This window comes from Hesperophylax consimilis, chromosome 13, assembly GCF_061612785.1.
Source record: "Hesperophylax consimilis isolate HC1 chromosome 13, BYU_Hcon_1.0, whole genome shotgun sequence".
NCBI classification, from domain to species: domain Eukaryota; kingdom Metazoa; phylum Arthropoda; class Insecta; order Trichoptera; family Limnephilidae; genus Hesperophylax; species Hesperophylax consimilis.
In genome coordinates, this window is record NC_142848.1 from 30,641,015 (window position 1) to 30,665,462 (window position 24,448).

Below are 24,448 nucleotides of genomic sequence, written 5' to 3' on the forward strand. Positions count from 1 at the left end.
ACCAAGAGTTAATAACTCCTTGGGGGATCATATGCAGCATAGAACAGCTTTTGATATATAATAATGTTTTACAATTCACATACTACAGGTGTAATTTTATACTATGGTGCCATCTCACATGCCGAGACGTTAGTGGACGGGGCATGTATCTCGCCGTCAACTATGTTGAGACGGTGGCCTAGAAAGATTTAAATAAAAGAAACAATATATGTACATGATTGCACATATTAATAATCATCAAATCCAATGCAAAATACACAAGAAATTTTTGATGGGTCATGACTAATTTTATTAAGAGCGGGAGCCACGGTACCAGCTCTAATATATTCATACGGCTCAAAGACTCGACTCGATTGAACGGGAGCCGCGAGCACAGAGCATATGAGCTTAGAATACTGTGCTCGCACAACACGACTCGAGTACTGCTTCCCCGATAAGGCTCCCAGCGTATGAATGATTGTACGACTCTGTTATCGTTACCGGTATGCATACTCATAAAACGAGATAAATAATATGCTAGGTAGTTAATAGTTACATACGTCTAAGTCCAGATATCGGAATAACAATTAATACGTTTCACGTAATAACAATTAATACGTATTTATACAATAATTATAGTATGTAATAACAATTCATACTGCGATAATTTTAATGGCACTATTTTTTCTAAGATTTCTACTGATAAAAAAGGATAACCGTTCAATTGAGGCGTGATATGGCTTACCGGGAGTCGTACAAATACAGCTCATCAAAAAGAGCTAGCTCAATTGTGCGGATCGCTCGTGAACGACTCATCGCTACAAGAAAAGAGTTATACTGCCGTAACCAGACACTATTCGAGATTGGCTACCTGACAACCGGCCGAGTGTTTCCAAATACATAATAAATACGGTGTTTGAAAACGAAATTATTAAAATTGTTAAAGTTGTTAATATTTACATAAAAAATTTTAAAAATGTTGATACATAATATAATCCATACACGCCATATTACCCAAATTCCTTCTATGGGGATGTTCACAGAAATGATGCCAAACAGACTAGCTAATAATTGTTACAATATGTAGATAATTTAACTCCGTACCTTGGGTAATTCCGGAAAATGGTGTTGGGGCATAAGTCATCATCTGAAAAAAAAAATCATCATGGGACCAGTCATAAAACATATTAAAAAAAATTGGGACTACCAGAATAATAATTTGGAATACTTCTAAAATACAATACAGTCAACAGCGTTTACGCACGGTTTTGATATAACACGGTCAACAAAACGTAATGGTAGTATCCATTCTTATTAGAATTCTCCCATCTTGTAACACAAAATGTTCTGAAAATTTTTAAGTGATATTCTGAACTTATTCCCCCTTCTACAACCAGAATTAAGTATTGTAATACAATTTCATGAGGATCACCATTCAGAATCGAAATGTTGATTGAAATAGCTTTAGCCGTGTTTTGTGACCATATCTGAATAGCCAGGTACTTCCAAGCCTCTTCCTCCCACACATTAAACAACAGACCCCAATTGGGGATGCCATACTACCACTGGCTCTGGACAGTTGGGAGCATTTAGAACTCTTGTGCAGAGCAGAGCAGGGCAGGGAGGCCTAGTAAACGTCTCCCTTTCTGTGATTTGTCAATAAATTAAACTGACAGTATACAGGCAACTCGCATTGTAGTACATATCACCATTTAGTTCTTCAAAATAATATCTGTTTACGAATTACTAGTCCTGTCTACAATGGGCAAAATTCTAGCTGCGTAACATTATAAATCCCAAAATGGGTAAACAAAATTTTGGGCTTGTTTCCAAAATTGATTATTTTGATAAACTATTTAGTTAATTTTACGAATGTATTATAATTTACACACCTCTCATATTTGCGTCGCTACGCAATCTGATTTATAAGCTGTTCGGTAAGATTCTGCGCAAAAAAGACCCAAAATGGACTGCGCTGCAAACTTTAAAACATCTTACTTTAGCGAACTTTACTTTTCTGCGCAGTGTTCGGTTATTTCAATGTGCGATGTTAGGCGGTCAGCGTACGACTGATGTCGTAGTTTATCGAAAGCATTCTCAAAACTTGCTGGTGCCAAAAATATGGTCATGTGGTTTGTCCAGCTCATCGAAATGATACCAAGATTTTATGTTAGGGCAAGTCTATTTGGATATCTATTGCTATACCACAAAATCGACTCCAAATATGATGCAGATTCACCAGTTTTTCGCTTTTACTATAAACACGAGTCGATTGACAAGATCCTCGTTACAACATACATTTCACAAAAAAGAAATAAGAAAAAAAAACAAAAAGACTTTTGGGCAAAGAAATTTGCAATATTTCTCTATAAAACTATTTAATTTCCTCCCTCTTGCAATAAAAACCATTAAAAAAATAAGCGACTTTAAAAGAAGTATTAAGACATGGATTATGGACACGGGAAGGAAGAATATAGATAAATGTTGCAACCTAACGAAGATTAACCTTATATTATGGTTTTCTTATTTATGTTTTATCACTACACATTTTTCTTGTATAATGTTATGTTTTTCTTCTATTATTTCGCTTTATAATTTACCTCTTGTATATTTTGAACTTTACAAAAATTACTTCAAAAAAAAAAGACGTACTGAAAAAACTTGACCAAATTTACAATTTATAATTCACATAAATTACCATATACAATGTGACCTTAGAACAGGGTACCCCCGTAAGGTTACATTATTTTCAACAAACATAAAAAAAAAAAAAAAAAACTATTGAAACAATTAGTGTACCGGATACCGTGTGTGACAATTATTTCTGAAGGATTGAACTACGTATTGGAATTTGGGTTAACTTAGAAAACATTAAAAAAAATTTGTTCACCTTTGGTGTATCATTCGTTCCCGAGCCCGAGATGACTCCCGGCGAGGACACGGGGGCTGCGGGGGAGGAGGGTATGGGAGGGCTGGAACCCCCCGGGGAGGGTGCACTGGGGCCGGGGCCGGGGGGTGCGGAGCCCTGCCCAGACAGCTGGGCCTGCGCCGCCGCCAGCTGCTGCTGGAGTTGCTTCAACTCCAGGAATTGGCGCTGGAACTCGGCAGATTTGTCTGCTATCTGTAATTTAGAAGAATATCATAAGAATTTTATTATTTAGTTTCTACATATACTGAGTTAGCATGGGATATTATTATATTGGGATCTTTCTACATTGACCTTTCCGATGCCAATAGGAACTTAAGCTATTTTTTTTGGCAAGTTTGCAAAATGTGTCAAATTTATAGAACCTAAAAATATGGGATGGACGGCAAAATCTTGGACGATTCATTGGCTTTAAACCGCAGTAAACAGTTCATATGTTTGCATATTAACCTTTTGAACGCGTTAATTTGCTCCGTTTTATCCATACCCGTACGCGGTACATAATTTCAAATACCTATGCACGCAATTAAATGTCAAATAGCATTCTGGCATGATTTATTGGACTATATAGACAGAACAGATTATTCTCCACAATATGAAAACAAATCCTCGTGTGTCAACACTCTTAGATGTTTATAAAAACAAAAACATAAAATTTCATACAAAGACGTACCGTAACTTTTGAATGTGGTCCCGCCATTCACTCGGCGTGTGTGTACTTAGGCCACTGCGTTGATAGACACAAGTGGGACACCATGATCACTTATCATTTTTAGTTATGAAAAGTTGTGAATGACATACTAGTACTAACGCCATCCGTTGACAAAAATGTAAACTAAAGGACTAAAAGGCGCGAAGAGGCGCACTTGCTTATCGATCTTTTTTATGAAATACAATTATATTTTAGAGAAATTCTTGTAGATGTCAGCATCGTGATAGTTCTACAAATGTCCAAATGAGCAAGAAATACATTTATGACGAAAGAGCACTGGAATATCGGCCGTCAAAGTTTCCGTATCAACTGTTGATACAGCCGCGTGTGAGTATAGACTTTTTGCCGTAACAACAGTTGATACGGCCGCGTGCAAAGAGTTAATATTATGTGGAATGATATTAATTGAATAATATATACATACAACCAATCGCTCCAGTGGACCACAATTGAATTTTTATATATATAGAAATTTGTATACGGGCAAATATACTCACAAAAGAAATTATATATATTATAGTCAGAATTCTTGGCATATGTTCCAATTTAGAAAATGACAAAATAATTTTCTTTTAATCTTTTAACCATGGCTGACACCAGTGGCGGCTCGTGACTTTTGAAACCATTTTTTTAATTTTTTTTCGAAAATCTTTTTTTTGTATGAATACTTTCAGGAAATTTCAGTACAGCCGTGCGCCGCACGGAATTCCTGAAAATCTTCATACAAAAAATCAATTTTTCGAAAAAAAAAAATTCGTTTTCAGCTACAACAACATCAATAAAGCCATTTTTTGTAATATAAGCACTCTAGTAATCCAAAAGTCACGAGCCGCCACTGGCTGACACACACGTATAAGTCAAGGTCTGTGTGGTAGTCACATAAGTGTGTAATTAACCCCGTCCTTATGATTAATGCTTTGTTTTTCAGAATGTCAGAAGGTCAATAATTCTTCATCAAGAAATTTGAAAAAAACAATGATACATTTAAAATATCAAAATCAACCCCCTCCACAGGGTGAATTTCTGATCTGATTTGTTGAACAGTGTTCGGGTTAAAAGATTATATTATAGGTAGGTACTTTATCACTCGTCACACAATCAGTTCCAATTTTGAAAAGGACAGTTAAATTCAAAACAAATCAAAGAGTTCATTGAACCAGAATTACAATCTGAAAAACACACGGACAGACCCCACAACCGAAATTAGTATTTTCGATGATTAATTTTGACTCCTTGCAAAATTTTGTAATTTTGTAACATATTGACAATTTCCCAGTAAATTACACAACTAAGGAAACACAAAAAAGGTGTGGAGAATGAAAGGTGTGCAATGAGCCTACTTCATGTGATAGGTCGGAGATGTTCTTGGCAAGCACGTCGTTCCCTTGCCTCCACGCAGTCTGAAGGCTGCTCAGGGCGGCCGAGTTGTTCTGCACAGACTCCAGCAGTCCCACCACTTTGTGCTGCAACACACACAAATATCGGTATAAATATAACACTATTGAAAAAATATACCACTCACAGATAATGCAACACTTACAAGTCATAATACTATAATACAAATACCACTTACAACCAGTGGTATAGCTCATGACTTTAGTTTTTACTCTATAGTATTCTGGCACACTAAAATTGTTAGGTATGAGTTTGTTGATGTAGCCGAAAATATACAAAAATGTTAAGATTTTTCAGTTTGGTGGCTAGCCGAAAATACTTATACAAAAACGATTTTGGTAAAACAAAAACAAATCTTTTTTTTTTTGTTATTTGTTTTTGGGGTGTTATGCTGTGTTGCGCTAACCCCTTCTTTAGCCAACGTTTCGGACAGCATTGCAGTGTCCATCATCAGGGCAGATGTGTTATCTGTCATCTGCCACATCTGATAACACATCTGCCCTGATGATGGACACTGCAATGCTGTCTGAAACGTTGGCTAAAGAAGGAGTTAGCGCAACACGGCATAACACCCCAAAAACAAATAGCAAAAATACTTTTGTCAAAATCTTAAATCAAAAACAAATCGTTTTCGGCTACAACAGCATCAATAATGTTGTATGTTATATCAACCTCAGTACACTAAAAACTCACGAGCCGCCACTGGTTGTAACTTACAACCCGCCTTCGTCCAAGTCTCAATTATTTATTGAAAATTTTAACAAAATTTAAAAAAATAAATGTATATTTCAAAACTCCATAACTCATGACTCGGAAAGAACACTTTGTATGTCAAAGGGCAACTTGTTCCAGAGATGTGTTGTTGCTTGAAATGTAAAAGATGGAGATTTCAGTGGTTTTCTCATTATTTGAGCAAAGAGCGAGACCATGTTCAGATTTATGTATCAGAAAATTTGAAACTCACGTGATCCTTGTCATAATCCTGAGTGGCCCAACTGATCATGGAGGTGAGGGTGGAGTTGACCAGCGACACGTTGCTGGAGAGCTGCAGGAAGGAAGCCTGCAGGTCGGCCTGCTGCTTGCGCAGGGGGCCCAGTTCCTGCAGGCTGCTGTGCTGCTGCTCCGCACCCAGGCTGCGGTTCCACAGCTGCGACACTTGAGACTGCGGAAGACATACGGGTTCTCATGATACTGTACAACGCATTGGTAAGGAGTAGGCCTGAGGTTGAGTCGGTGGTTTGGAGGTGAAGTATTCCCTCGTGTTGGAGAAAGTTCAGAAGAAATTTCTGAGATTTCTCTACCTGAGGGAGTATGGCTACTACCCTTGGCTCTATCCTACTGACTTTCTCCTGGGTATGCTCGGCCATTTGATTGGTAATCACATATGTACTTGCTTCATATTTTTTCAGACTGATGGTTTTATTACTGGAGTCTCATTCTACCGCATTCAGTCTACTTTCATACTTCCTCTTCCAGCTCCATGCTTCACTGCCATTCATCGGTTTGGTATTAGAACTTCATTGTTGACTACTACCCTCGCTTCCTGAGTAACTTATTAAAAAAAACTGAAGTATTTAGACCTTCTGGAATCGTCTACAGATTATCAGGGAACAGCCGTCTGATGAAGCCGTATTATAAACAGAATGTTGGAATGCCTCACCTCTAGCACGGTGATATTCTTCTTGCAGTCGTCCTGGGCGTTGGCCTGCGTCTTGAGCGCCCCCACCGTGGAGTCCATGTCCTTGAGCTGTGAGCCGAAGCGCGCTACGTTGGCCTGCAGATCTGTCAGCTGCAGTGGCACTGACACCAGCTCCGGGGCGCCTGCTACCTGCTGGGTCACCTCCGATAGGCCGGAGCTCAGCACCTTCACCTGGAACACAAGATACATTTTACGATCCAAAATAAAGGTGAAAGATTGAAAATCTCCTACCACCTCTTCACTAAGTGGAAATATTGCATATTGTGATGGGGGGCTTAAGCAATCGAGAAATTGAACTACACAACTCGATTTATAGATGGTTCGGTTAAAAACGAATATTCAGACCCTACACAGTAAAGCCCCGCAATGGACTGCGCTGCAAACCATTGCCTTACTTTAGTAAACTTCACTTTTCTGCACAGGGTCAGGTTATTTCAATGTGCGCTCTTCGCCAGTCAACGTACAACTGACGACGAGTGACTGAGTGACGACGACGTAGTTTATTCAAAGCATCCTCGAACCCTCCTTGTGATAAAAATATGGTCAAATGGTTTGCCTCCATCTCGTTGAAATGATACCCAGATTTTACGTTAAACAAGTCTATTAATTTGGATGTCTTTGAAATAGTAGAGAAAACCAACCTGCGCAGTGAGATTATCTGTCCGCAGCACCAAATGGTCCAGGCGAGCCGCCATCTCCGTGTGGTTATGCAGAAGCTCCTTGGCAGCCGAGTGACATCTCTGCAGGGCGTCTCCAACGCTCTGACTGCCCATGGACACTATGGAGGAAACAAAATAACAACATCATAGTCAATAGACCTTATTTGGCCACATTTTGGCCAATTTGCAAACGCCCGCGAGCTCACGCTATCCAAACTGTGGGCAATTTGACGATATTTTAAAACATTGGAATTATTTCGTAAGCTCCAGCGCATTGAAATCTTCGATTAATCATAAAGCTAACTTTGTAGTTTCACACTCTAACAAAAGATGTCTCGCATCTCTTTCGACTTAATTTTGCTATTGACATTCCATGATACGAAAAGATTGAAATATTTTTTCTTACAAATCATTGATCAGTGCTTATCAACTCAAGCATTGAAGCATTATAAATTTAACGATTTTAAAATATTTTTTCACGAATCCTAAAAATATGCGATAGACGATCAAATGTAGGTCCATTCAATGGCTCTCTAGCTATATAAACACTTTATAATATCCATATTAAAATTCGAAGATATAATTATTTAAAAGAGGGCGGGAAATTTCCAAATCTAACACTTTCCGAGCACTCAAGGCTAAAATTGATTATATAGCAGAACTCTCCAGTGGGTAACAACCAATATATGCATAAACAAATGCCTGCGAAAAAGAGAGAGCTGCCAAAATTTTACGGTTTCGTGAAAAGTGCAAACAATAAGAAACTACAAAAGGAATCTTAATTCAGATCTACCACAAGTATATACGCAATGTTCTCAAACCCACAGTACAAGCAGGAAACTGGTCAATCTACAGAGTTTTCAAATAAGAGGTGTTATTTTGATATTCAATCGTAAAAGATCAATGTTTCGTTGCTTGTGTGGCACGTAGCGCCGTCTTGTTGAAAGCAAACGCTGTCCAGATCAATACCATCCAATTCCGGCTATAAAAAATCATTAATCATCTCTCGATGGCGCAAACCATTCACCGTAACTGTTGCTCCAGCCTTATTTTCGAAAAAGTAAGGTCCAAAGACTCCGCCGGACCATAAACCGCACCAAACAGTCACACGTTGAGGATAGAGAGGCTTTTCAACAATAACTCTTGGGTTTTCCGAGCCCCAGATGCGACAATTTTGCTTGTTGACGAAGCCACCGAGGTGGATATGGGCCTCATCACTCAAGATGATTTGCATTTGATTCACTCAAGTGAACTTTAATAATTTCAATGCGTTGTTGAAGCGTGTATCGTTCCATTTTTATTAATGGCGTAGTTTCTACTTGTCAAATGTCAAAAAATGACAGCTTCAAAAGTAACATCTACCGAAATAGCGGGCTATTCAAAATAACACCTCTTATTGGAAAACCCTGTACATCGTATTTGGAGTCGGTTTGGTGGAGTAACTTTTTTGATTTGAGCAATCTAGTAATCTAGTCCGATGTTGGAATTTTTTTGTCAAATTTGAAAAAATCGGTCGCTTGAGGGTTAATATGAGCTGTATTTGTTATTAGTTGAAGTGTGGGCCCATATCCAAAAGTTTTTTTAACCCTGTAACTGCCGAAAAATAAAGGAAATAAAATTTAAAAAAAAAACGAAATGCTCAGATCTAAAAAGTAGTTTTTTGGGGTTCTCTATGTGATGTAGATTCACCACTTTCCTGGTTGTACGAGTTTCCGGACACCGTGTATAATAAGGGAACAGAAACTTTTGCTGAAAAGGTTGAAAAGAATAATTTAGAAAATTCGGATTTGAAGTCATGTAGATCCTCAAAGATTTTTTACACGTAGTAACCACGAACCTAGCTCCATCTCCGAACGCAGAGAAGTGATCTGCTCGCGCACGTCGATGAAGAGCCAGACGACCGTAGCAGTAGCCGTGGCGCACGCACAGAGCAGCAGCGCGGCGCACGCGCGTGCTGCCGGCGCGCAGGGCCCCCGGGACGGCCTGCGCCCCCGGCGGGCCAGCCACGGCGGAGGGGCGGGCTCGTCGCGGTCGTCGCTGGAGCCCGCGATGAGCAGCGGGGCCGCGCGCCGCCCCCCGGACGCGTACCCCACCAGCGCGTCCAGCTCGCGCCGCTTGCGCATCTTCTTGCCGGAGCGGAGGGGCGCGCCCACCCCGCCCCCGCCCGCCTGCGCTGTCATTCCTCACTCTGCTCCTGCTCCTACTGAACCCTCACTTATCACACTACTTACTCATAAAACTAAAGTGTCGTCTTCGCCTTCATTCAACCACTTGATAAACTAGCATCACTTTCGGTGGGAGACAACTAAACACATCACATATCATATAAAAATACATTATTAGACGGGTAAAACTATAGGTACACTTCAATTTATTCATTACTTATGGCTTGCCCGGGTGAAATTTGACAGTTTACATTTTACAATGAACAGGTGTATGCGATTCTTGAGCATATTTGGAGTAAAAGATTTAAATGCCATTTTGCTGTCCGATGATATTTTTTTAAATTAAAAACAAACATCTATCATCACACTGCGCCCCTGTGCATTCTGCCACACGTCGCGAGGGGTTCACGTGATGCGCGCTCTGTCTCGTCTGTTACCGTGCTGGTAGAACGAGACAGAATGCATCACGTGACCAGCTAGGCTGTACCCAACTACTCGGTTGCGATGAGTGAGGAATATTTTATTTGAAAGTTTGAAAAAATTCATCGGAAAGCCAAATAACACCTACATTTTTTTTACTTCAAATATAGAAATCGCCGATGAAAATACTTCGGATACGAGCTGTTACAATTTGTATATTTTATTTTAAAATACACAGGTTCTTCCGAAACGGGTCGACACGCGACGGTGGAAAAATAGTGGTTTTAAACAAAGTGTTTACTGGAAATCAAATTTCATATTAACCAAGTTTATATAATGTACAATCCATATAGATATAGTTGGTTGTTGTACAGATAAGATGAAGTACCTATACCTACAGTGGGTGGCCAAATTATAAACTACACAAGAAAAAATCTCATTATTATCGGTTTGTTTTAATTTATTTTTAAATCTTTTTAGGTATATTATGTATTTCTTACACAATAAAAATACTTATTTTGTTTTAAATAATACGTACTTGAGAAAAAACCACCATCATTTTTTTTAAATCTCTCAATATTAACTAGAAATTTCTTTGACGTTTGCTCACTTTTAGGTATGCTCTGAATTTTTAACATTTTTTTATAATTCTTCACCCTAATGCCAATTTCTTATCTATCTTAAAGATTTTGTTTGTTTGTTGTATTTTTTTTGATATTTTTCGTTTCAGAAGCTCCCATAAGTTCTCGGTCGGGTTCAAGTCTGGTAAGTTGCCAGACTTTAACCGGAATGCATCAATGTTTTTAGCTTAGCCCAAAGATAATAAAATACAATGTATTGTTATCCATTATCTTTAGTTTAGCCCATGCCAACGTTTCAACTCCATGGCTAGAGTCAGTTGTGGTTTCGTAGCGTATGAAATCCATTTCTACAAGACGACGCCTAGTTGTTCTAGCAGAAATAATCGGCTTCGTAACTCCTTCGTAAATTTTCTCTCATTTTCTAAGCAAATGTCACGAATTTTTCGTTCATGTCGAAGCGTAATTATTAACGTAATCCTCCTCATTTTCCAATAATCTGACTTAATAAAGATTTTTCCTATCGATTTAAGTAATAAAATTATCTGTATTATACTGCACCGCCCTTATGAAGCTACGGTTGTAGCGAAACCCGGTCGGCATTAAGTATTTACCTATAAGTGATGTTTACAAAGTTATTGTTTAATTTCAAATTATAATGTCACATCACAAAGTAACCGCTTCATATGAAGAAATAAAATTATCAATAAATTTATTTATACATTCAAAGTTGTTGATTAATTAATAAGAAAAAAAACTGTAGTGTAACTAATAATTTGGCCACCCACTGCATGTATATACTTAGGTGGGTCCTTATCTATCTTAAAATCAGATGTGAGTAGGTATTATAATGTATAGCGTGATATATAGGAATTATAATGTGTAATGACGTATAGGGATATTTCTTTAATTGTCATGTAATCTATTTAAACAGCACCCCACCACGAACACGAAGACCACGTACGCAAGTAAGCAAGTACGTAGATATATTATATTGGTATGTAGTCAGGTAAATGCATTCTTCGCACGGACCAAATACAAAATAAGTATAATATTATAATAATTAATCAGCAGTTATCTATCTACCTACAAAATACCAAAATACATTATTAACTTGAAATTTGATGATGAATTGTTAAAATTTTGTGAAACAACACGTCCTTAGTGATTGTGACGCTTTTATCTACAACACCTTTGTAAACACTGTCTGATAATATAATTAATATGAGATAAACACATTGAATGCAATACAACATTGCGCTGACTTAAAATGCGACTAGAGGTGGTTATTGATTTCTTATTAGATATGTCAAATATTTCAGCTACAAGATGAGAAAGAAAAACCATTAAAAGGAAAAATATAGATATTATATTACGTACGAAGAATGAGTTCATTAATGTAAGTAAGTATGATGACGGGTTGTTTCAGGGAATTTGAACAATTCTTCAAATTTCAAGTTAATTTTGAAGTTCTGTTAGTATTTCAGTTCTGTCAAGTAACTGGCCTATGATGATATAATAACATAACTTTAAAAAGACATTCAGAGAACCCATCCCATCGTAAGGACGGATTGTTTTACAGAATTTGAACAATTCGTCAAATTTCTAATTCCATGGAGGTTCAATTCAAGATCTGTTGTGTTTTCAATTTTTTGAAACAACTGGCCAATGATTATATAATAATAGAACTTGAATAGGACCTTCACGGAACTTTGAAATTTGAAGAATTGTTCAAATTTCAAAGTTAAGTTTTGAGTTATGTGAAAGATTTTTTCAAGTTCTGTTATTATTTCAGTTCTTTCAAGAAACTAGCCTATAATGATAAAATAACAGAACTTGAATAGGACTTTCACAGAACACGAAAATGAACGTTGAAATTTGATGAATTGTTCAAATTTCGGATCCACATCTTCGGATCTACCGGATCTGCCCTGATGATGGACACTGCAACGCTGTCCGAAACGTCGGCTAAAGAAGGAGTTAGCGCAACACGGCATAACACCCCAAAAACAAACAACAAAATATTTCAAGTTGATTTTAAAAGTTTTGTGAAGTTTCTATTTAAGTTCTGTTATTATTATATTAAATACTTTTCCTCACGCTTACTTAATCTGTAAAAAGATGAATTATTTTAATTATCTTTAAAAAAACAATTTTCTAATTTGTGTACCTATGTTAATATTATGTTTGTATTTATTTCAAAAGTTTTTGATTATTGTTTAAAAAATCATTAGAACTAAATGTAAAGACTCCTCCCATAAACACGAGCTCCTGGAGCTCAACTTATGGAGAAATAGAATAATAATGAACAAATTATTTATAAGTCTGCATATTGTTATCATTTATAATGTTCAATAATAAAAAAAAAAAAAAAAAAAAATAATATAATATTTCACCAACTATTTCAGTTTTGTGCAACAACTGACCAATAAAGATGTAATAACAAAACTTGAGTAGAAGATTCACAGAACTTGAAAATCAACATCGAAATTTGATGAATTGTTCAAATTCTTTGAAACAACCCATCCTAAGTAATCGAAATGAATGTCGATTACTAGTGTGTTTGTGAAAAATTCCAAACATTTGGAAATGCTAGAAACTGATTTTAATGAATAAATAATTATAAGTTCGATAAAACGCGAAAAATACCGTTAACGCCATAACAGGTGATATAATATGCTAAAAATGTTTTACCGATAAAAAAGGTGGTACTAGTTTTCATGTCAGGTTCGTAAACCCGGGAATGTTAGTCTTGCTTTGAAAAAAAAAATCTTTACTGAACCATTAAAACGGCCACATCTTTGAACCGGAAACGGAACGAACAAACAAATTTACAGACAGAAGAAATGCAAAACGGTCGAGTAAAACAGGACTTCGCTATCCTCAGATAATTATATTTTCATTTGACAATATTGTGAAAATTTGTATATCTTCCTAATTTCGGGCGACATCCGTAAAATTTTAAATATCAACTAACACCATTTATTATCATAAAGCCTCGTTAAATCTTAGCAGAACGGTTAAGAGTTTTTTTAGGCAAATTTAACAATATAAATTCAGTTTAAAGTTATTTTCTAGCTATGTAACGTGTATCTTTTTTTTACATTAACACCACAAAGGAGGTCCTGAGGAAAATAATTTCCCTCAGGGCCTATGACATCTTTTGGGAAGCTGTGAGGAGGGAATTTTTAAGGTAAGGTAGTTTTGGGAAGGAAAAGGGTATGAGGGGTGGGTAGTAGGTGTGAATCTAGGGATCAGTGTTCTGCGGCGCAAGGCGATGGGTCAAGAGAGACCAGCTGGAGAGGTGAAAGGGTCTCCCCAAACCAGCCTCTCCCGATCTGGCACGCCACACAGGTGGTGGAAAGGCGCATCCCGAACACACCACACCCGATGAACCCGGGCACCCCTGCTAATTCACCAAACGTAGTAAACCACTTGCGGCGACCTATTGCAGAGGTGTTGGTTATCCAATAAATGGTTCCCGGGTCGGCGGTACCCAAACCCGCCTCCCAAATTGAAATTCCACATAAAATTCCATTTCAATTGATTTATTAATAAATAAATACGCCCGCATATATGTTATACAGGGTTTTCCAATAAGAGGTGTTATTTTGATATTCAATCGTAAATGATCAATAGTTTCGTTGCTTGTGTGGCACGTAGCGCCGTCTTGTTGAAAATAAACGTTGTCCAGATCAATACCATCCAATTCCGGCCATAAAAAATATTAATCATCTCTCGATAGCGCAATCCATTCACCGTAACTGTTGCTCCAGCCTCATTTTCGAAAAGGTAAGTTTCAATGACTCCGCCGGACCATAAACCGCACCAAACAGTCACACGTTGAGGATCGAGAGGCTTTTCAACAATAACTCTTGGGTTTTCCGAGCCCCAGATTGTTTTTTTATATTAAATCCACACAGGAGGCCCTGAAGAAAATAATTTCCCTCAGGGCCTATGCCATCTTTGGGGATGCTGTGTGGAGGGTCTTTTTGTGGAGAGGAAGGAGTGAACATGGGTCTTGAAGAGTCCCATGTTGTAGGAGGGAGGAAACACAGAGGCCGGCAGTTCGTTCCACAGCCGAGCTGTTGAACTTAAGAACGAATCGTAGAAGCGACCCGTTCTCATGTGACAAATGTCAACTGTGTACAAATGTTGGGCGCGCGTTTGGCGTGTATCCCGACTACGCACCGGTGCCGAAGGGATCAATAACGCTAGTTCCTCAGAGCATCTTCCATTGTAATACCGATAGAACAAGGACAGCATACCTACCTGACGCCTGTGCTCTAAAGATTGCAGTCCGTTTGTTAAGATTGGGGAATCTATCAAACGGACCGCCCGTTTCTGCACGAGTCAAGATGCGACAATTTCGCTTGTTGACGAAGCCACCGAGGTGGAAATGGGCCTCATCACTCAAAATGATTTGCATTTGATTCACTCAAGTGAATTTTAATAATTTCAATACGTTGTTGAAGCGTGTATCGTTCCATTTTTATTAATGGCGTAGTTTCTACTGGTCAAATATCAAAAAATGACAGCTTCAAAAGTAACATCTACCGAAATAGCGGGCTATTCAAAATAACACCTCTTATTGGAAAACCCTGTGGTATGGATTGTAAATAAATAAAGCAACCATTCTTTAAAATTTTGAAAATGATAATCCTAATTATTCCGAGTTTCCAATATCAAGACACCCTGCAGCGGTGATAGAACACGCAGAAAATAAGAATCTAATAATTTAAATATCCCATTCCGAATACACGCTTATTTAGGAGACAAATGAAAAAAAAAGACAAGGTGTGTAGGTAGTAGCTAGTAGCTACCTAGTACCTACCCATTTACATAAGATCACGAGCGGCGGTGACTGGTGACGGGTGGACTCGCATTACATAAATGCGGCACATTCATTTCCATACACGAAATTCCGGGAGGCAGAAAAATTCCGCCAACAAAAATAAGGTAGGCACAGTTTGACAAAAAAATGTACAAATTCAATAAAATGGTAGGTATTTTTAAAAATTATTATGGCAACACCGATTTTGACACAATATTATATGTATTACATTCAGCTTATGCTTACCACCCAAATTTTACAAGAATACGACTGATATGTTCTACGATTTTTTTTAAATAGAACAAACCGTTTGAAAATGGAAATTAATGGTAAAATGGATTAGTAGCAACGTTGGCAATCATTTGCGAGATAATGTTAGTTATTTAAAAAGTAATTTTGCTTTATTTATTGTATAAATACGATGAAATAATATAAAATAAAAATCATGAAAAAAGGCTTTTTCATGGGCTTAAATTTAGATCGCAAACAACCGATTTACGTTGGAACACAAATTTGACTTATATATAGATTAAATTTTCTACCAAAAAAACCGGTTTTATTAAGATGTTTTATTTGTTTATTATTTTAAAACAGTAAGTAAGGAAAAAATATTTTTTAATAATTTATAATTAACTCACAAAAAATTAAATCAAATTACCTTTTAAATCACGCAAAATTTAATTCTTGGCCAATATATCATAATTTAAAACACAATATTATATATTTTGGTTGGGTATTTTGCCCTCAAATCCAAATTTAAGTTTTGTATGATAAAGGCCGCGTAGCTGGTCCTCTTAAGGCGAAGCTTAATGCTAAATCACTATTTTTATTAATCTTTATAAGGAATTGGTGTACATTATGAATATCAACAAATATGCTTCAGATAAATTGAGGGTTTTCCTATCGTTTCCCTTGAGAATACATTCTTTTGAGAATACAAATAAAATAATAAATTACTCAATAAAGTTTTTTAATCTAAACAACTAAAAAAAAAAAAAAATTCTTTAAAAAAAATACACTACTATGGCCAAGATTATCTGAGACAGTTTCACTTGATTAACTTTTTTACTTTCTTATAAAATTATTAACAAAATAAATTTTAAAAAAAACAGTTTTGTGCTTGAAATAGAACGTTTCTAGACTCCGTTTGTCAAGCGATTTTAATGCCTAGAATCATTGAGTTATATCATCAATGCCTAGAATATACACATTTTTGGCTTGTAGCTTCCCCTTAAAGAAATATTCTATTTCTTCCACATAGTTTATTTTTTCATTTTATTTTGACATCAAATAAAGGGCTTATAACATTTGTAAAATACAAAAAAAACTTTCTATGCATTGTGCTTACAAAGCGTTAAAAACATATTTGAACGTTCAAATACCTTATAATAAAAATGTGAAAAATATGCATCTGGACCATATAACTTTATTAACATACATTCTTTAAAGTTCAACAATCTTGGTCTATTTATTATCTATTTATTTATTTATTTTCTACACTATACTTTTCAGACTGTACCTACCGCAATTGTACATAAAATAAAAATAAGGTTTTTCTTGTGGTGACTTTTGCGGATGATTGACGGTATATTGTTTACTGAGTCAAACATGCCTGTTCGTATTGTTATTCGTAAACTGAAAAGGAGAAAATTCAATTCTACCTTTTATTAGAAAGCAAATATTGATATTTATAAGGCGACACATTTTGGCGTTCGTGTGTTCAACTGTTCAACACATTTCCATTCGTCATGAAACGTATTTTTATATTTTTCAATTGCCTTTCGTTTGCCCTTTATACTGCTTAACTTGTATTTTCTAGACTAATATTTTGTTGCGAAATGGAATCACGTTTTTAAAAGGATTTCAATAAATCAACCTCACTCATTTTTCTCCGAGTAAAATCAAGAGAATATTAGCGACTCTCAAACGAAAATTCGAAACAGAAAGATTAGAAAAAGATTCGGTCACATCAAGGAAAAGATTGCATTCAGTTCGGCAAGAATCTTACAATCATACATAAAGATAATCAGCATTAAAATATGCGTTAACTATCCCCCAGCCAAGTGGGGGAGTAGGTAGTACCCAAAATTACTATCCTCATTATATTAGCTTAAATACTTGACATATAATTTTAGTATTTTACGTATTTCTGCGCAAATACATAAGTTACCATTAATAATTGGGATTTCTATAGTTTAAAAGCCCATAAGATAGAAAAATGCATGGACTCGTCGGAAGACCCGCTTGGTTACAGACGTTTTGTTTGGCATCTTGGCCTGTCAAGAGTTAAGAAAATTAAGATAATGTTGGTAGTTCTTAGTCGAAGTATGATGAGTTAAATTTGGCCGAAGGGGTATGGTCTAATTAGCTCAGTGGTAGAGCAAAGCCCCGGTAAGGCCGAGGTCCTAGATTCATGTCCTAGATGCGACCGAATCTTTTTCTGATTTTCTATTTAAAATTTTCGTTTGAGAGTCGCTAATATTGTATTCAATTACTAAAGATTACAAAATAATGATTGAACTTCCAAAACAAAAAAAAAACAAAAAAAAACTTGTATAAAATTTGAAACGAGAATTTTTGGAGTTTTGTGAAACTGATACCTTTAAATTGTAACAAACGTAGACCCCTTTTTCCATTTATAATAATTTAAGTGCACAGAATAAAATTCAGTCGAGTGTAATTGAAGCCTCTGATCGATTAGGTATGCGTAAATGGGGAACTACCTGTTCATCTTATTCGATTATTTGACGGCCGGCATAGTCCAGTGGTAACGCATTGGACTGCCATTCCGAAGGTCGCGGGTTCGAACCCGGCGTGCGCAAATAAATTTTATTTGATTAATTTGTGTTATTTCACAATTAATTAATTAAAATAATATATAGTATATTTGCGGCACGTTCCAGAGTGGAAGATACTACCAGTATCGCCCTGGTGTAAGACCACCATTCAGAATTGAAACGTTCCTCCAAATGGCTTTAGCCGTGTTTAGTGACTAGATCTGAATAGCCAGGTACTTCCCCACCTTCCTCTTCCCCTTCCCCACTTACCTTCAGCCTCACAACATCCCCCAATTGGGGATGCCATAGTCTCACTGGCTCCAGACGGGAGCAGTTGGGACTCTTGTGAGGTATTCACTATAAAAAAAAAAAAAAAAAATTATCAATTATTGTCGCTAGTCTAAATGTAACATCATCACTAATCACTATTAATCAGGTATTTAATCGATCGATTGTCCAAAGTTAATAATGAGACGGCAGATAACTGATATAAAATAAAATAAAATAAAATAAAAAATAAAAAAAATAAAATATCGGCAGATAAATAGGAAGCGCTTCTAACAGTCGGACGGATCGAGTTCGATACTCGCAGCGGGCAAGGATATTCCCATGTCAGACAGAACATGTGATGCCTGTGGAAACAATACATCTTATTGGTTCGACATATTTTCAGAATATTTTTACGTGGAAAAATTATATTTGTAGTAATGCCCAATAACTGAAAACGACTGAAATAAAATTATATTTGTAGTAACTTATGATAAAAGTCAAAATGCTATTGACTTGCCTACCAATGGACAATGGACAATATCAGCGGGAACATAACAAGTCAATCGGTTTCATTGTTGGCAGATGAATCATCTAAATGCGTTCAAGATCGACGATTAATTTCATTCATTCATTTAAAATACATATATATCCAGCTAAGAATAAAAACAAATTATAAAAACACCCTAATGTAATAGAACTTCCTTCTTCTTTTGACGGAAGTAAAATTAGATTGTTAGTGTTAGTTGTAAGTTTCTACATATGTAAATATATATGTCATTAAGACAGTAGTTATAGACCTTAGTCGTAAGTCTTAGATGTAAGTCACTAGTTTTAAGTCAGTAGTTCTAGTATTAACTATTTAAGAATTATATTTGTACAGCGCCCTTGAGGTGATTTCTCACGAAAACGGCGCTATATACATTAGCCAAATATTATTATTATTATTAATGCCCAATAACTGAAAACTACTGAAGTAACATCAAACACTGAAATAAAATTATATTTGTAGTAATGCCCAATAACTGAAAACGAATGAAATAAAATTTCACATTATTGAAACAAAATATTTCGGTAAACATCGATAAGCCATAAACGAGTATTATTATTTCTTTTGTTCATATTATTACCATACAGTATTGTGTACCGATGATAAACTTGACCTCAAATGTTAAGTCTTGGGTATAAAATTGATGATTTTGCACAACTTAGCAATAAAAAATGGTTCCGGTTAAGGCGATGCACTACTTCGTGTAATATTTTAAATTGAGCCGCTATCAATAACAACCCTTACGTAGATGGCGATAAGGTTTAAATTCCCGCTCAACACCATCCGCCTGTTTTGATTTATGCAAGAAAAAAACATGGCCAAAAAGTGCCTTTTATTTTATTTTGTGGATGTTCAGGCATAAATATTGAATTTTTTTTCGATCATTTTATAAATAACTTAATTTTCCACATTATACAATAAAATCATAACCGAAATGGGTTCGTAAGTAGGAGATTTTGAACTTTAAAGCAGTTTTCATAGGCCTTATACATTATTTTTTTCTGGGCTTATAAAAAGATTTATCTAAAAAATACTCGATTATTTTAAAGGCCAAGATGTATTCTACTCGCAGTATTTAATTAAAGCATCTGAAACATTTCTAGGCGACCAGATTTTAAGACCAAAAACACATGATTTTGCATTACTACTTATGGCATCGCCAATAAGCTCACTAGCTACTAGGTATAGTAAGAGTTCCGAGACGAAGGCCGGGTTGTTTCATCTTTTAGGTGTGTTTATCCAAAATTCTTAATTTAGCTTAAGGCGACATAAGACTCTAATAATGTGGGTTTGCTCGACGCTCACATTTTAATATTTTCTGATGAACGTATTACTAAAATCTCAAATGTTTCTAGAGGGATCCCTAAGGATGTAAGTTATTTATTTTTAAGATTAATAAAAACAGGACCTTGCCATTCAAATATTTTAAGTAAAACGCTTTTCAATATAAAGTTAGCAATAAGCACCAGATTTTATTTTTCTAGACGATTAATTAGTAATTTCCCGAGGGATCCCTGTAGAAACATTTCAAATATTCGTAATACGTTCATCAGAAATAATTAAAATAACCCCCACGGAAAGTTCGATTTTCTAGACCTGCTAGGGCAAAGTCGACCGTAGGTCCGTCCATTACGCCGGGCCGCGCGCCGAATTTTGTTTTTACACGACTTCATCACTTACGCCGTTAAGATTCTCACATTATTTTATAGATTTGATAGGGAAAATTCAACCGCAAGTCTGTCTAATACACCAGAGCCGCGCATCGCATATTTTGTGCACGGCTGATTCACTTACGTCGTTAAGATTCTGGCTTTATTTTAGGGTATTCTCTCGTCTTAGGCTTAAATATTATTTAAGCTTAACGCCAATTTGATGATGTTGAGTTTTTCGGAAGCGCCAAGAGATAGCTATGAAATATTCACTCTGCAATAATCATACGTACCCTTCTGTTTCATCAAGTTCTAAAAGTGATGAACGAATATTACTATCGAACTTATTACTGTCGAACTCTTGGAGGAAAAAGGTCCAACTATTATTGAGGAATGTTTAACCTGTGTTTAGAAATTTGAAGTTTGGCTAAAGTTACTAGGCTAAATTTGGGTAAGCCACGACTATACGATAAAACAACCTGCCCTTAAACTTTCGACAGTAAAAGTTTCCCCGACTAGTTTACGTATTATTTATATTGAACTCTTTGGATTGTTTTCAAATGCCGGGCCAGTTGTTTGTTTCACAGAATTTGAACAATTATTCAAATTGCAAAGTTAAAATTCAAGTTCCGTTATATTTTCTATTAAAACAACTGGCCAATAAAGATATAAAATAACAGAACTTGACTGGAACTTTTACAGAACTTGAAAACTAAATTTGAATTTGGATGATTTGTTCAAACTTTGAGAAACAACTGGCCCTTAGTTTTAAATATTAGAATTTTAAATATTTTCGGAAATCTAAAATTTTTTAAGTTCTGGCCAAATCATTTAAAACACTAATTTCGTTTGTATGTGCGTCCTTCGCAACTGTCGTTCAATGAACTCAAATTTGCTTTGAATTTAAGTGTAATTTTCAATGTTGGAACTGGCTGTGGAAGAATTCAGACACGCGATAAAGTACCTACTTATATCATAATATATTCTATAAAAATTCAATTCAATAGTCACTTTCAAAATTGGTACTGATTTCGGAAAATGGGTGAAATCGGAAAGAAGATCAATTTTCAAGAAAGCTAAAATCTGTATAAAAACCCAGCATAATAAAGGTAACCTCGAAGACTAATTTCAGTCCGAATAAAATAACAATCATAATGATAATAATTATTCATATTATACCGAGATGAGAGCTCCTTTGTAACCTCTCCCTCTTTCGCATAACGACGCGCGTATCAGAAAGAGTGGTCATGCTGGACTTATCAGCGGTACCCCTTACAAAGGAGGTGCGTACAACAAAAGAAGCCATTAGGATCGCTCCAGCAGCCATTGGAAGAGATTGAACGCTGTGACCTTCAGCGGAATAATTGAAGGTTGTTAAATCACGCGACAAACGATAATAATGTGGCATGGCAGAACAATAATTTAGTATCATTTGGTCTTCAATGCGGAAATGGAATAATAATATATGACTTCATACGAATAATAAATCTTATATAAATACATCATCAGCGGGAAGCGGGAGAGGGATCCAACTTAAAAACCCACGAACAAAAGCATTCAATATTAAGTTCTCTATATCTGGTTCTTCCTCGATCCCTTACCCGGGGTGGCAAAAAACTAACAGGAATTTATTAATGAAAAATTGTTTTTTCCACGTGTTAATAATTCAACCATTTGTCACCAGGGCGATACTGAAAGTATCTACCACTCTGGAATAAATATACTGACGCAAATATGCTAAGTATCTCAAAATATAGAGTTTTCAAATAAGAGGTGTTATTTTGATATTCAATCGTAAAATATCAATGTTTCGTTGCTTGTGTGGCACGTAGCGCCGTCTTGTTGAAAGCAAACGCTGTCCAGATCAATACCATCCAATTCCGGCTATAAAAAATCATTAATCATCTCTCGATAGCGCAATCCATTCACCGTAACTGTTGCTCCAGCCCCATTTTCGAAAAGTAAGGTCCAATGACTCCGCCGGACCATAAACCGCACCAAACAATCACACGTTGAGGATAGAGAGGCTTTTCAACAATAACTCTTGGGTTTTCCGAGCCCCAGATGCGACAATTTTGCTTGTTGACGAAGCCACCGAGGTGGAAATGGGCCTCATCACTCAAAATGATTTGCATTTGATTCACTCAAGAGAATTTTAATAATTTCAATGCGTTGTTGAAGCGTGTATCGTTCCATTTTCATTAATGGCGTAGTTTCTACTTGTCAAATGTAAAAAAATGACAGCTTCAAAAGTAACATCTACCGAAATAGCGGGCTATTCAAAATAACACCTCTTATTGGAAAACCCTGTATATTCCTCTCCTGAGCACTTCATCAGGAGATTTTGTGTAAATATAAATCAATATTACTGTCTTGAAAAAAACTTATTATGTGTGTAAAAAAAAATTATGGACCAATAAAAAAATATTATTTACTTGCGCACGTCGGGATTTGAACCCGTGACATCCGGATTTGTAGCCAAGGATTAAACGTAACCACTCTACCACGGAGGACAATGCACTTAGTTTTTTTTTTCAATACACAACAGTGTAAATACACAAAGCACTTATTTAAAGCAGTCCCAGAGTAGGTCGAACGTGACATCATCGACGATCATCCTAAAATGCTTACATAAAAAGCTTCCATCTCACACGTCTTATGCTACGTATACATACTCGAGCCGAACTGAACCTCAACTTATGGGAAAGGGACGAAGCAGCCACAATGGCGCGAAACGCCGCTAGCAGTTGCTTCGTTCCTTTCCCGTTATTCGTGGCTCGGTTCGCGTGTAAGTTCGCAAATGTATACGTACCATTATACTATACAAGAATGGTGACGTCACGTACGACCTCTCTTTGGGACTGCTTTATCGATGACTTTTAGTAACTCTCCCATAGATGTCTATGGATTCTCTCGTTATTTACGTGGACCTAAAAAGTTCTGGATGGAGCAATTCGAGAACAATTTGAAGTCGTGGTGAGGGTGAAGACGTATGGAAAATGCCAAAACCCACTTTTTTTTAGTGACGTTTCCCATTTCTTGTCTCATCAAACATCCCCAAATAATCATAAACCGTTATAACTGGATTAACCACAGAAAAAAATAAAATAATAATAGTTTATTGTGCACCGCATGCAAATTAGATCAAAAGTTAGTCATACAAGATGGTTGGCAGGCAATATCCGCTCACTCTAGATTTGGCTTCAATAGCGTTCGTTCAAAATCGCACTGATGCTCTGTCCAGGCCTTTTTATGTCCTTGGTTATTTGTTTTACTTCTTGCACATCGGCAAAACGCTTCCCTTTGAGGGCGTTTTTCACCCGATGGAGAATAAAAAGTGTCGCCCAGGGGGATATCGAGCGAATCGTTTTAGTCTGAACGGGAGTCGTGTTGATCTTGTAAAGTACACAAATATATTGTAATAATGGGACCTATTTGTCACAATTTGGGGCGTTTCTTACGCAAATATTAAAGCAACCTCTATTACCAATCATTTGAAGAGATTCTTATATTAAATTATTATTTATAATAGAATTAAATAAATTAGCATTACTCAGTTTCTTTCGGTTACCCTATGTAGATACATACAGGGTGTCCGAAGGTAAGGTGCAAAACTTCGGAAAGTGGGTCTACAAGATGGTAGAAGTAAAAAAGGTAAATAATTTTTATCGAAATTTCAACGTTCAAGGATAGTTTTCAGGTAAAACGGTGAATTGTTTGCATGAAAAAATATTTTTGTATAGGATAAAAAACAACGCAATTTAGAAAAAAAGTTGTTTTTCTTTTTGCTTCTACTATCATGAGAATCACCCCCCGAATTTTGTGCACTTTACTCCCG

The 24,448-nt window shown here is 36.3% G+C and overlaps 1 protein-coding gene across 4 annotated transcripts in view; it reads right to left on the reverse strand.

The window, feature by feature from the left end:
* LOC149418764 (uncharacterized) overlaps window positions 1-24,448 on the reverse strand; it is a 105,393-nt gene that overhangs the window by 1,688 nt on the left and 79,257 nt on the right. For 3 of the 4 annotated variants that reach the window (XM_089638654.1, XM_089638652.1, XM_089638653.1), the window contains 7 exons: window positions 9,208-9,675; window positions 7,353-7,489; window positions 6,673-6,882; window positions 5,977-6,174; window positions 4,958-5,080; window positions 2,870-3,100; window positions 1,084-1,126 (listed from right to left, as the gene is read on the reverse strand). In XM_089638654.1, the coding sequence (XP_089494780.1) occupies window positions 1,084-1,126; window positions 2,870-3,100; window positions 4,958-5,080; window positions 5,977-6,174; window positions 6,673-6,882; window positions 7,353-7,489; window positions 9,208-9,550 (1,285 nt within the window). In that variant the 5' untranslated portion in view covers window positions 9,551-9,675. The remainder of the gene's footprint in view (window positions 1-1,083; window positions 1,127-2,869; window positions 3,101-4,957; window positions 5,081-5,976; window positions 6,175-6,672; window positions 6,883-7,352; window positions 7,490-9,207; window positions 9,676-24,448) is intronic. The other variant, XM_089638655.1, reaches the window with a different exon arrangement.